At 39.1% G+C, this 13520-nt stretch overlaps 1 protein-coding gene across 7 annotated transcripts in view; it reads right to left on the reverse strand.

Moving 5' to 3' along the window:
* The window catches only part of SYNJ1 (synaptojanin 1), a 177813-nt gene that overhangs the window by 147821 nt on the left and 16472 nt on the right, over positions 1 to 13520 (reverse strand). For all 7 annotated transcript variants that reach the window (XM_073617128.1, XM_073617129.1, XM_073617131.1 and 4 more), the window contains exon 2: positions 10402 to 10549. In XM_073617128.1, the coding sequence (XP_073473229.1) occupies positions 10402 to 10522 (121 nt within the window). In that variant the 5' untranslated portion in view covers positions 10523 to 10549. The remainder of the gene's footprint in view (positions 1 to 10401; positions 10550 to 13520) is intronic.

Raw genomic sequence — 13520 nt, forward strand, 5'->3', positions numbered from 1 at the left:
AAATGATCTAAGAATCTCCTGTTCTTACTCAAGATGGCCACAGCTAGAAATGCTAGGAGGGGTGTTTTTCAAAGTGATTTCTTTAAAGCGGACCTTCAGTCATTTTTTCAACTTTCCATCTATTAAATCTTCTGCCCTTGTTTTACCATTGGATAGTAAAACATTTTTTTTCTGCCAATAAATACCTTATACAGCCCACTTCCTGTTTCCTGTCTGGTTATTAGCCTAGGCTTATGACATAATGCACAGCTCTCTCTCATGTGAGTTTGCCAGGAAGGGAGGGGGGACGAGTCATAGAAGGACCAATGAGAGCTGCAGAGCTGGAGATGTGCCTCTGTGTGTCTGTGTAAATCCAGGAAGTGAACAGGCAGCAGCTTCAGTTGCCCACATTTAAAATGGATGCAGCCAGACTTAGTGAAGGGAGATTTCTGCAGCATATTTGGAAAGTACAGAATCACAGTATATATAAAATAATATGCAAAGTGGTTGGAGGGAAGCTTCAGAATGACAAAGATGTTATTACAAAATTATGTGAGCAGACTGCAGTTCCTCTTTAACAAATGATGGATGGATGGATGAGTTTACTTTGAATATTAAAAATGAATGAAATAGCATATTTGGTTTGTGGTGCTCAGATGCAGTGTAGTTCCACTTTAACATGTAAACCTCAGCCTAACCGTGCAACATGGAGTTACACAATCACAAGAAATGGAAGGGCAATTGCGCTCATCAGTACTGTGGCTGATATCAGGATAAAAAAAAAGTGTGATTATACTGATTACATCAAAGAGAGACTTAAGCCACGTACACACGATCGGATTTTCCAAAGGGAAATGTGTGATGACAGGCTGTTGCCGGAAAATCGGACCGTTTGTACGCTCCATCGGACAAATGTTGGATGGCAGGTTTTCAAATTTTCTGCAGACAAATGTCTGTTGTCGGATTTTCCGAGCATGTGTACACAAGTCCGTCGGACGAAAGTCCAAAGTACAAACACGCATGCTCGAAAGTAAGGCGGAGCCGGAAGCGTTCGGTCTTGTAAACTAGCGCTCGTAATGCAGAATTAACATTCATGACGTGGCAAATTATGACATCTCCAAATGCAGCGCACAATTCTCTTCTTCTTTAATGGGATAATAATGAAGCTGCTTTGCTGGTGATACTGATGGGAGTTATTGCAAACACATTTTTAAAGGCTTTTTTTTTTTTTCTAGTGATATCAAGAATAATATTTTTATTTGGGCAAGTTACCACAACACCATTATCCTGTAGTTTTTAAGATCAAAGATACAACTATGTTGGTGTCCCTTGTTAATTTTACATTGTATTTTTTTAAATGTAACGACCTACTCCCAAACTGTCATTTGAAGTAAAACCCATAGCCAAGTATTATTCTACACAATTTTTTTATTGTGCATTAAAAAAAAGAAAACAAGTACAATTATGCATGCTATCTGCCAATAGAACTTAACCAAAAAGTGCATTCTATGCATCCAAAAATATACCAAATCAAATCATTATTATTCAACAAAAAATAAAATAAAAGCCTCATGCATGTGTCCTGCTTCTTAATATAGGGGGTCAACAATGCCAAGAGTTGGTGAAAGCAGGGGGTCCGTCATCCGGAGATAATTCCGAAAATCATCATGTTCCAAGAACTCCTCCTCCTCGACTGGACTTGGGTGAAAGCAATAACTCCAAGGCCAATAATAAACAACACGTTATCTCCTCCGATTCCACAACATGGCTGGTAGTATGTCACTACGTTCGTGTTTGTTGGCCGACAATTCCTTGCCGTTTGTATGCAGGACAAAATCCAGGCACACGCCTTAGGACAAAAGTCTTGGCTTTGGAAAATCAGATCGTATGTACGAGGCTTTATTTTGTACGTTTGCTGTACCATATTTAAACATTCAGATTTGTCATTACAGAGTGCTGTATCATGTTAAGCACTAATCAATGCAGTAGGTTTGGAGTTAAAGGGTAACTCACCATCCATGGAAACAAAATATAGCAAAAAAAAAAAAAAAAATACACACTCCCTTTGTAATTAATCCTTAAGGAATATCGCACCAAAACGAATTCCTATTACAGAGGATGCCCAAAACTTAACTTCTTAGTGCAGACTTCTGGAAAAATCAGCATCCAGTCACACATGCAGAAAATTACATTTTTTAGGGGGACCTATACATCAGCGCACAGTGCAAAGAATGCCTCCAGTGTGCCATGTTGCATTGCAGTTTTCAGGAAAAGTAATTTTAATAACATGAAATTACAACATGGCTTGTGTAGCAATTGTACAGTATATGTTCTATTTTTATTTAGCCATATTTTTTCCCCCATGAAAGTGATACTAAATACACATTGTTTAATGTTGTCCCTTCTATTTCTGTATATTGGTGATGGCACTAAATTTGTTTAGTAAGGAAAAAGAAAAAAAAAAACAAAAACAAAAAACCACCACACACACACACACACACACACACACACACACACACACACACACACACACCACACACCACACACCCCTCTAAGTACCTTTTCCTAATTGATATACAGCGGTCACATGACCCAGCTCTTTCCCAGCCTGTCTGTAGGGAAACCTAAGCAGGTGGAGCTTCTAGTCTTTTGTCTTAGAATAAGAGGGAGGTGAAGACTCCATTAATCTACATGTAATATCCTAACCCCCATTGTGTTTAGCTGGTTAGTGGGCATGGAGGAGGGAGGGATTAGGCTGTCATTTACCACTTTGTATACGCCCACATGTGTGACTCTGTAGTCACATGGGCTGTTCAGATGCGATAGGGGGGAAATGCTCAGCATAGAAACTCACTGAAAACTGAGCATGTGCAGAATTGCCCCCACAGCTCTATAAAATCTCTGGATGAAATTGGGGACATGGGCAGAAGGTGGAGATAGAGAACAGCAGGATCAACCAGGTTTTTTTTTTTTTTTTTTTTTTTTTTTTAATTTTTACAGAATACAGAAAAGGAACCTCATAGTGACTGGAGTATGAACAGCATGTAATACATCATTTATTGATTGTTTTTTTTGATGTGGGTTTACTTTAACTTCTGCGATCAATGACTAACACGATATAATATTCTACTACAACAAATCTGAACATCAAGAAAAAAGGAATTAGGGTTGGGACTTTATATGAGGCAATAAATACGATTTACCTCCATCCCTAATAATTTGGGGAAAAAAAAAAAAAAAGAAGGAGAGGTTGGGAGAGGCACACTGCTACATAACATAATATGAACCAATCAATGTAAACATTATTTATTAAATACAAAAGGCATACAAGACATGGTAGCATAATAAAATTGATAAAATTGCATAGTAGATAATGGGTAACATATAAACCTTATATTGCAATCAATATATAGTGCATATTAAGCTTACAACAGAAAAACTTAATAGACCTAAGATATGTAAGCCAGATTGTAGTATATAACTAAATAAACAAACGATGGATTGGTGTAAAATGATGGTAATCAGGTAATGGGGGAATGCGACGTCGCATCATAGGGAAGCTCTACGCATTTCATGGTTAGTAAATCACTCGTCAGGAGCAGATGCAGGGTTTGGAAATATCTAGGATAAATTGCCAAAATTAGTATAGTAAAAATAAAAAACAAAATATAGAAAATAAAAAGGAAAGAGGGGAAGCAGACAAGAATCCCAACCACTCTTACCTAGTAGTATATAAAGGTAAAATTGTATATGGTGACCATAGTGGAATAATGCTAGATATAGCGTCATCCCCGGAAACTGAGGCAGTATAGCCCCGAGGCATGGCGTCGGCACTGGCAGCCAGAGGAAAAACATGTAGATAAGGATCTCCAGTACTTTAGCTGTAATATGTGGTAATGTATAGTAATCATACTGCAGATAATTCCAAAGAATCTCTGTAAAGATAAATATTGAGACAATGAGCTGATAGTAGCAACTGAGTGCTGGAGAGAGAAAGCACACCCAAGTCTGGCTCAGTTTCCGAGGATGACGCTATATCTAGCATTATTCCACTATGGTCACCATATACAATTTTACCTTTATATACTACTAGGTAAGAGTGGTTGGGATCCTTGTCTGCTCCCCCTCTTTCCTTTTATTTTCTATATTTTGTTTTTTATTTTTACTATACTAATTTTGGCAATTTATCCTAGATATTTCCAAACCCTGCTTCTGATGAGTGGAATACTAACCAAACGAAACGCGTAGAGCTTTCCTATGATGCGACGTCACATTCTCCCATGTTCTACCATCTTACCTTCAAAATATCATTAGGAATCAATCCATCATTGTTTAGTTATATACTACCATTACAATCTGGCTTACATATCTTACGTCTATTAAGTTTTTCTATTGTAAGCCTAATCTGCACTATCTATTGATTGCAATAAATGGTTTATATGTTACCCATTATCTACTATGCAATTTTATTATGCTACCAGGTCTTGTATGCCTTTTGTATTTAATAAATAATGTTTACATTGATTGGTTCATATTATGTTATGTAGCAGTGTGCCTCACACAAAGTCCCAACTTCTCCTTTTTTCCCCCAAATCTGAACATCAACTACTGTACTGTATAATCGTGAAAATATGGCACAGCAAGCACACAGTATAAAATCTGCTAAAAATGTAATTTCAAATAAAATAAAAAGAACACAAAAAAAAAAAAAAAAAAAGTGAAATATGTGCTGAAATAATAAATTTTTCCTGTAAATGATATTATCAGAATAATCACACCTCATCCTGAGATCAGCAACACCACTGCCCTTCTAGAGAATTAGCAGCCAAGGGAAATGAATCTTGTGGTTGTGTAACCCTGGGCTGCATGCTCAGGCTGAGCTTCCCTTTTAAAGCATGATTCAGAGATACACAAACCGGAACTAAAAGCACAGGAAGCCACATACAGAAAAGTTATCTGGTTAGAAATCCAAACAGCTTGTTACTTCCCGCGCACTTCCTGCCTCTAATCAATTAGCATTGTTCCCAGTGCGCTCTATAGACTACAGAACACCTCCCCCTAAGTTCAGGTGAAGAGGAGAGGGGGAGGCATTTTGTAGTCCTGTTCTTGGATGACAACACTGCTCTTGCATATATGGAGTACGGGTGAGGGAAGGTTTTTACTCTAGGACAGGAAATGTGTTACTGGCAGGATCACAAGCCAAAAAAAAAAATAAATAAATAAAATATAAAAAAAAAGTGAAAAACTGAGGCAGCCAACCACATGCAAAGATTGTGAATTAGAGGTGCACTGAATGGAGAGGTTGGTGCTGAAAACCAAAAATGTCAGCTTTTTAAATATTTATACAGTTGTGCTCATAAGTTTACATACCCTGGCAGAATTTATGATTTCTTAGCCATTTTTCAGAGAATATGAATGATAAAAAAAAGTTCTTTCACTCATGGTTAGTGTTTGGCTGAAGCCATTTATTATCAATTAACTGTGTTTACTCTTTTTAAATCATAATGACAACAGAAACTACCCAAATGGCCCTGATCAAAAGTTTACATACCCTGGTGATTTTGGCCTGATAACATGCACACAAGTTGACACAAAGGGGTTTGAATGGCTATTAAAAAGGTAACCATCCTCACCTGTGATCTGTTTGCTTGTAATTAGTGTGTGTGTGTAAAAGGTCAATGAGTTTCTGGACTCCTGACAGACCCTTGCATCTTTCATCCAGTGCTGCACTGATGTTTCTGGATTCTGAATCATGGGGAAAGCAAAAGAATTGTCAAAGAATCTGCAGGAAAAGGTAGTTGAACTGTATAAAACAGGAAAGGGATATAAAAAGATATCCAAGGAATTGAGAATGCCAATCAGCAGTGTTCAGACTCTCATCAAGTGGAAAATGAGGGGTTCTGTTGAAACCAAACCACGGTCAGGTAGACCAACTAAAATTTCAGCCACAATCATCAGGAAAATTGTTCGGGATGCAAAGAAAAACCCACAAATAACTTCAGGTCAAATTCAGGACTCTCTGAAAACATGTGGTGTGGCTGTTTCAAGATGCACAATAAGGAGGCACTTGAAGAAAGATGAGTTGCATGGTTGAGTCGTAAGAAGAAAGCCATTACTACACAAATGCCACAAAGTATCCCGCTTACAATACGCCAAACAGCACAGAGACAAGCCTCAAACCTTCTGGCACAAAGTCATTTGGAGTGATGAGACTAAAAATTGAGCTTTTTGGCCACAACCATAAATACTACATTTGGAGAGGAGTCAACAAGGCCTATGATGAAAGGTACACCATTCCTACTGTGAAACACGGAGGTGGATCGCTGATGTTTTGGGGATGTGTGGGCTACAAAGGCACAGGAAATTTGGTTAAAATTGTTGGCAAGATGAATTCAGTATGTTATAAAACAATACTGGAGGAACATTTGCATTTATCAGCCAGGAAGCTGATATCCTTGAAAAAGTCACGTGACCGTGACGCAACGCGTGGGAGGAGCCAAGGACGCTCTATGCAGATCGTCAGTATCTAGCTGTGTACTGCAGCAATTCTGCCCGTGTCCAAGGCGGCTGACTGCTCTATACACCTGCATATGCCTTTCACTATTGGGCGCACGTGAGTGGATCCAACACATGTTTGCCTGTGTACCTTGTTATTAAGAGCATTGCGCAATGATATTTTTTCCTTTATTTGCTTTACATATGATGTCTGACGGGGATCGTTACATCTGATGTGACTAAAGCAAAGGAACATTATCATGTAAAATTGCCAATAAGCACTCCAATTAAGCAATTATGTGCTATTCAAAAAACTTTGCTGCTTGGGACTAAAAGCTAATTTTCATGTGTTTTTTGGTTGTCTGATTTATTTATTCACGCCCTGTGGATTATCACTAGAAGTGTCTTTATTTTTAACACAGTAGTATATATTTATTTATTTATGTTTACAATTATGCACATGGTGTCACATATACATATTTTTTAGATTGCATTTTTTAACACTGCTGGATTATTTTGACTATATAGCTACCAGTGTTTAAGAGCCACTTGTTTATGAATTTACCACATTGTGAAGCGCTTCAAACACATTTTATTCATTTATCTTTTACAGTGATTCTGAACACATTTTTTGATAGCAGCCTCACTTTTTTGATGTGTATATTTATTAGTTATTAACCATCACAGCGCTTTGTGTTTTTTATTTATCTTCATGTGAGAAGATAAAGAGCCTCATCCACAAAAACCACAAAAGACTTCAAGCCGTCATTGATCGTAAAGGGGGCAATACACGTTATTAAGAACTGGGGTATGTAAACTTTTGATCAGGGTCATTTGGGTAGTTTCTGTTGTCATTATGATTTAAAGAGAGTAAACACAGTTGATTGATAGCGTTTGGCTGAAGCCATTTATTAACCATGAGTGAAAAAAATGTTTTTTGTGTTATCATTCATATTCTCTGAAAAATGGCCAAGAAAGCATAAATTCTGACAGGGTATGTAAACTTATGAGCACGTGAGTGTGTGTGTATTTTATGTTTTATACATAAAATTGTATTATATTTGACTTTTTATTTAATAAAATTTATTTAAAGGAATATGAATTTGTCGCCCATTATCGGCACCTGTTAGCGCACGAAAAGCTCAAGAAAAGTGCATCCCTTTAAACTCTACGCATGTCCTCACACTGGTCCGTTGCACTTCTGTTGCAGTGTTAAACATCCTGCTTGCTGCATTTTTGTCATAGAAAAAAAAAAAAATTAAATAAAAAACGCACCTCCCCATTGAAATGCATTGAAAATGCAGCAAGAACGCATCAATAAACACACTCATGTTACGTTTTTGAGTCACATGACCTATAAAAAAAACACACCATAAGCACAGTAAAATCATGCTTTCGGGGCAAATTTTCTCTTTGCCCGGTTTACATTGATGCGATTTTGGCATGTCAAATCGCATGCCAAATCAGTGGCAATTGCAGCGTCTGAATCGGTGCGACGCTGCATTTGCGGCACTGCTTCTGAAAAGTCGTTTCTGTACTACTTTTGGGGATTTCGGGGTGCAATTTCCATTTACATCTGTGCAGAAACCCGCACTGATGTCTCTGAAAATGCCCCCGAAATCAGGACCAATTATAAAAAAAAAAAAAAGTGTTCAATGTCTTGGACCAAGTTTTGAGCAACAGGAAATTGAGCCATGTTTTTACCGCCCTCACTAAGCTGCTAAGGCAGCCATTTGGAATATACACTTGCTGCGGCAACAGTGCCCCATTGCGTTCCACCGAACGTGACCCAGTCAAGTGAATGTGGGCTCTGCAGACCTATAGTTCTCAGCGGGGATTGAGTCGGGCCTCTGCAGAGAGACCACTGCTTCCACACAGGAAGCAAGGGTCCCAGTTTGCATCTACTGGTAGGGGACAGACTCCCTTACAGAGACTATGGCCAAAGTAGAAAAACCAGTGCCAGCAAAGTGGGACTGTGACTTTATTAATACTTAAAAGTGGAAGTCCAGTCAAAAAATGAAAATTTTTCTATTAATTATATGTAAAATATCTTTGACATTATTCATTTTCTGCTTAGTTATTGCAAACCTTAGATAGTCTAATCAAAAGCCAGACAATCAGCTTCTTCCTGTTCTTCAGGGACAACTTTACTTCCTTATTTCTGAATTCTGCATGGGGGCCTCTCACTTCGTTCGAGAGAGAGAGAGAGAGAGAGAGAGAGAGAGAGAGAGAGAGAGAGAGAGAGAGAGAGAGAGAGAGAGAGAGAGAGAGAGAGAGAGAGAGAGAGAGAGAGAGAGAGAGAGAGAGAGAGAGAGAGAGAGAGAGAGAGAGAGAGAGAGAGAGAGAAAATATGGTGTGATGGGCACGGTGTGCATGGCGTGACACACACCCAGCTGAGGGAGCTATGTGAGTAATGGGTTTAAGGCTCCGTTTCCACTAGACCGACTTGTCATGCGACTTGACACATACAGTTGCATGACACAGCTCATTGATTTCAATGGCAAATCGATGCGACTTTGAAAAGGTGCCTGCACTACTTTGAGGTGACTTTTGATGGAACTTTGATCCAGAGAGTGTAAAGTTGGATCAAAGCTGCATTTAAAAGTTGCACAGCTACTGTGACTTTGATCCAATTTTACACTCTCTGGATCAAAGTCCAACCAAAGCATGGCAGGTACCTTATCAAAGTCGCTGATTTTCAAAGTCGCATAGATGGGAACAGGTGCCATTGAAATCAATGGGCTGTGACTTGTCATGCAACTTTGTGTCCAAAGTCACATGCCAATTTATACTAGTGGAGCCTAGTCTACCTTTCTACTATTGCAACCACAAAATTCCAAAATTTAGAGTGTGACTGATGCCACAGAGTGCAGCTTTGATCCAACTTTACACACTCTGGATCATAGTTGCATAAAACATTGCATAGATGGGAACGGGTACCATTAAGATCAATGGGCTGTGACTTGTCACGCGACTTTGGACACAGTCGCATGACAAGTCACATTTCCACTATTTCACCCACAATGTTACATGCTTTAGAGCGTGACTTTGATGCGACCAAGTGCAGCTTTGATCCAACTTTACACTCTCTGGATCAAAGTTGAATTAAAGCATTGCAGGTACCTTTTCAAAAGTTGCTGATTATCAAAGTCGGATAGGGGTGCCCCCCGTGTCCAGCTATACTGTATATGTGCCCTGCACCTCCCCCCCCCCCCCCCCTTAGGATGGGGCTTTTTTATTTCTTCATTTACTCATGAATTAAGATTTACAATGACAGAACACTGGGTGGGAACCCATGATCAGCTCCTCCCATCCTGTATACGCCCATTGGCTACACAGGAACACTGTCCCTCCCAGGAAGTGACGTCACTAGCTTTTAGGAACCACACCCACTGGCTGCTTTTAGACTCAAAAGGAAGTAGAATTGAAGTCATGTGACAGCACTGGATACTGCAAAATAAAAAAGGTAGAAAAACTGGGATTTGTTCATTTTGAGGCATAAGGCTGAACTTGGCTCACATTAATGATTGCAGGGGAGAAATGTAAGTGTTAGTGCCGGTTCACACAGGGGCGACTTGTCAGGCGACCTAGCCGCCTGACAAGTCGCCTCCCGTTCTGTACAATGGAACCGTTCTAATAGGAGCGACGCAAGTTGCTCCCACTTAGAAAAAGATTCCTGTACTACTTTGGGGGCGACTTGGGGCGACTTGCATAGACTTCTATACAGAAGTCTTTTTGCAAGTCGCCGTGGAAGTCGTGTGCAGGTCGGAGAGGCGACCTGCAAGTCGTGCCGCCCCTGTGTAAACCGGGGCTGAGGGTGGACTTCCACTTTAAAGTAATAAAATGGGATCTTAGTAATCCTTTAATATCTTGCTAGCAAAAAAGGCAAACCAGATCTATACATAGTATAAAAAAATGACAACTTACAGAGGACCGCCACTGCACCGGACTCAAACATTAGACACTCCTCCTTGTACCGCGCCTCTACCATCAGGCTGAATGGTGGATCCAGTTTATGGAAGATCCGAAATCCTTTACTAAACGCCATGATTCTTGAGGGACCGGATAGAAAGCCCTGGAACAAAGAATGACAGGTTTAATTATCTGATAGAAGAGTACGAAGCATCATAGGACAGATGGATATCTGGGTTCCTGCGTACACTTTTCAGATCCAAAATATAATTATATAAAATATAATTCGAATTTAATAAAAGTTTGTAATTACTGAACAATTTACATCATTATTTACAAAATCTATAAGAATTAGCAATTCTACATTTGTTTAGTTCAGAAGATAAAATTATTGATTTTATCATTGTCATCTACATAAAGCGGTATTAAACCCAAAACCAAACATGTAATATATTGCAGCTTACCAATCAGTAGATGTGGTGGTTGCAATAGTTTCTCCCCGCCCCCTTTTTTGTTTTTATTCATTTATTTTTTTTTTTTTAGGCTTTTCTCTCGGTTTTGATGACCTGACCAGTAACACACCTCCTGTATTAGAGTGCCCTCTACTCTGGATGAAGGAGCACCGGGGACACCTTTGGACATCAGTATTGTCAGTCTGGTGGGAGGTGAGTGTAGAGCATATGCCTGTAAACTCCAGAAAAAGCCATATAGTGTGCATGGACGCATTGGCCAACATGGAGGGGAGATTCCAAACAGGCAGAAGAAAAAAAATAAAATAAATAAAGAGATATATATTATATATATATATATATATATATATATATATATATATATATATATATATAAAAAAAAAAGGGAGAGAGAGTTTCAAAAAGCTCAAAATCCTGTAGGAGGAGACGTTTTCTTTGGAGGTGCAGCATGCATGAGTCCTAAAAGGCAGAAAAAAGTAAAAAATAAAAAAACCCACACCAAACTCGTGTTCTTTGAGAGAAGCTTTGGAGCAGAAAAGACGCCTAAGTGCCCAAAAATTTGCAAATAAATAAATAAATAAAATTAAAAAAAGTGAAATAAAATGAGCTGAGGGGAGGGTTTGGGGAAAAAAATGTATATGTTCAAAAAAGCTCAATAAAAACGTGCAAGAGAGCACAAGCTTCTTAGCAGAGAAATAAAAGCTCAAAAGCCTGTAAAAGCATCTTTTTTTTTGTTTGAGCTGCAGTGTGCATGAGCCCTTGTATTAGCAGATTTAAATACACTAACAAATTAAACCCAAACTCCAGCTCACACTGCAGTTACAGCAGCATTTTTTTTCCCTCTTTTGGGATAAAGGTTTTACATGAGCAAATACAAGCCGAACATTGTAAGCACCCCCGTCAGTAGTAAATGGTTGGTCTCATCCCTCTAAACTGCTACATTTGCAGGAGAGCTTTTTTTCTGTTGAAAATCATCAGACTTACTGATCAGTTCCTTCTACTTTATCATGTATTGACATAAAAATATATTGGATGGTAGGTCCACCTAAAATTATGGAAATACCAGAGTCAAAAACAAGTGCACTGTAAGTCTCCGGCATTTACCATAGATTAGGTTTACTGACCCTTTAAACCCCAAACAACGAGGGAAGTAACCAATGAACCCTTCCTGCTATCAATGAAGACTTCAACGTGCATGTTCCTTTGTGATTTCCATGTACGGTAATGGAATACAAATTCCAGGAAGCTCCTCAGCACTCATGGGTGGGTCTGTGACCTTCTTCTGCTCCTTGCCAATACTATCCATTATCATGTCTTGTGCAATGCTCCTCTGCACTCAGGGTTATCATCATTATACAGGATTTATATAGAGCCAATAGTTTGCACAGCGCTTTATAAAATAAAGGGAGACAGAACAGTGACTAAACAATTTCACTTGGGCCATCTGATCAGGTCCCCGTCTGTTTTTCAGGCAGACCCTCCATTCTCCTCTATAGGCAGTCGGATATTAAAATAGTTACAGTGCCTTGAAAAAGTATTCATACCCCTAGAAATTTTCCACATTTTGTCATGTTACAACCAAAAACGTAAATGTATTTTATTGGGATTTTATGTTGAAAACACATAAAATCCCAATAAAATATATTTACGTTTTTTGGTTGTAACATGACAAAATGTGGAAAATTTCAAGGGGTATGAATACTTTTTCAAGCCACTGTAACTATTTATTTTCAACACAAAATGGCACATAATTGTTAAGTGGAAGGGAAATGATAAATGGTTTTCAATTTTTTTTACAAATAAATATGTGAAAAGTGTGGGGTACATTTGTATTCAGCCCCCCTGAGTCAATACTTTGTAGAACCTCCTTTCACTGCAATTACAGCTGCAAGTCTTTTTGGAGATGTCTCTACCAGCTTTGCACATCTAGAGAGGGACATTTTTGCCCATTCTTCTTTGCAAAATAGCTGAAGTTCTGTCAGATTGGATGGAGAGCGTCTGTGAACAGCAATTTTCAAGACTTGCCACAGATTCTCAACTGGATTTAGGTCTGGATTTTGACTGGGCCATTCTAACACATGAATATGCTTTGATCTAAACCATTCCATTGTAGCTCTGGCTGTATGTTTAGGGTCGTTGTCCTGCTGGAAGGTGAACCTCCACTCCAGTCTCAAGTCTTTTGCAGATTCTAACAGGTTTTCTTCTAAGATTGTCCTGTATTTGGCTCCATCCATCTTCCCATCAACTCTGACCAGCTTCCCTGTCCCTGCTGAAGAAAAGCATCCCCACAACATGATGCTGCCACCATCAGGTTTCACAGTGGGGATTTTGTGTTCAGGGTGATGTGCAGTGTTAGTTTTCCGCCACACAAAGTGTTTTGCTTTTAGGCCAAAAAGTTCAATTTTATTTTCTCATCTGACCAGAGCACCTTCTTCCACATGTTTGCTGTGTCCCCCACATGGCTTCTCGCAAACTGCAAATGGGACTTCTTAAGGCTTTCTTTCAACGATGACTTTCTTCTTGTCATTCTTCCATAAAAGGCCAGATTTGTGGAGAACACGACTAATAGTTGTCCTGTGGACAGATTCTCCCACCTGAGCTGTGGATCTCTGCAGCTCCTCCAGAGTTACCATGGGCCTCTTGGCTACTTCTCTGATTAATGCT

Source organism: Aquarana catesbeiana, linkage group LG02 (genome assembly GCF_042186555.1).
Source record: "Aquarana catesbeiana isolate 2022-GZ linkage group LG02, ASM4218655v1, whole genome shotgun sequence".
Taxonomy (NCBI): Eukaryota; Metazoa; Chordata; class Amphibia; order Anura; family Ranidae; genus Aquarana; species Aquarana catesbeiana.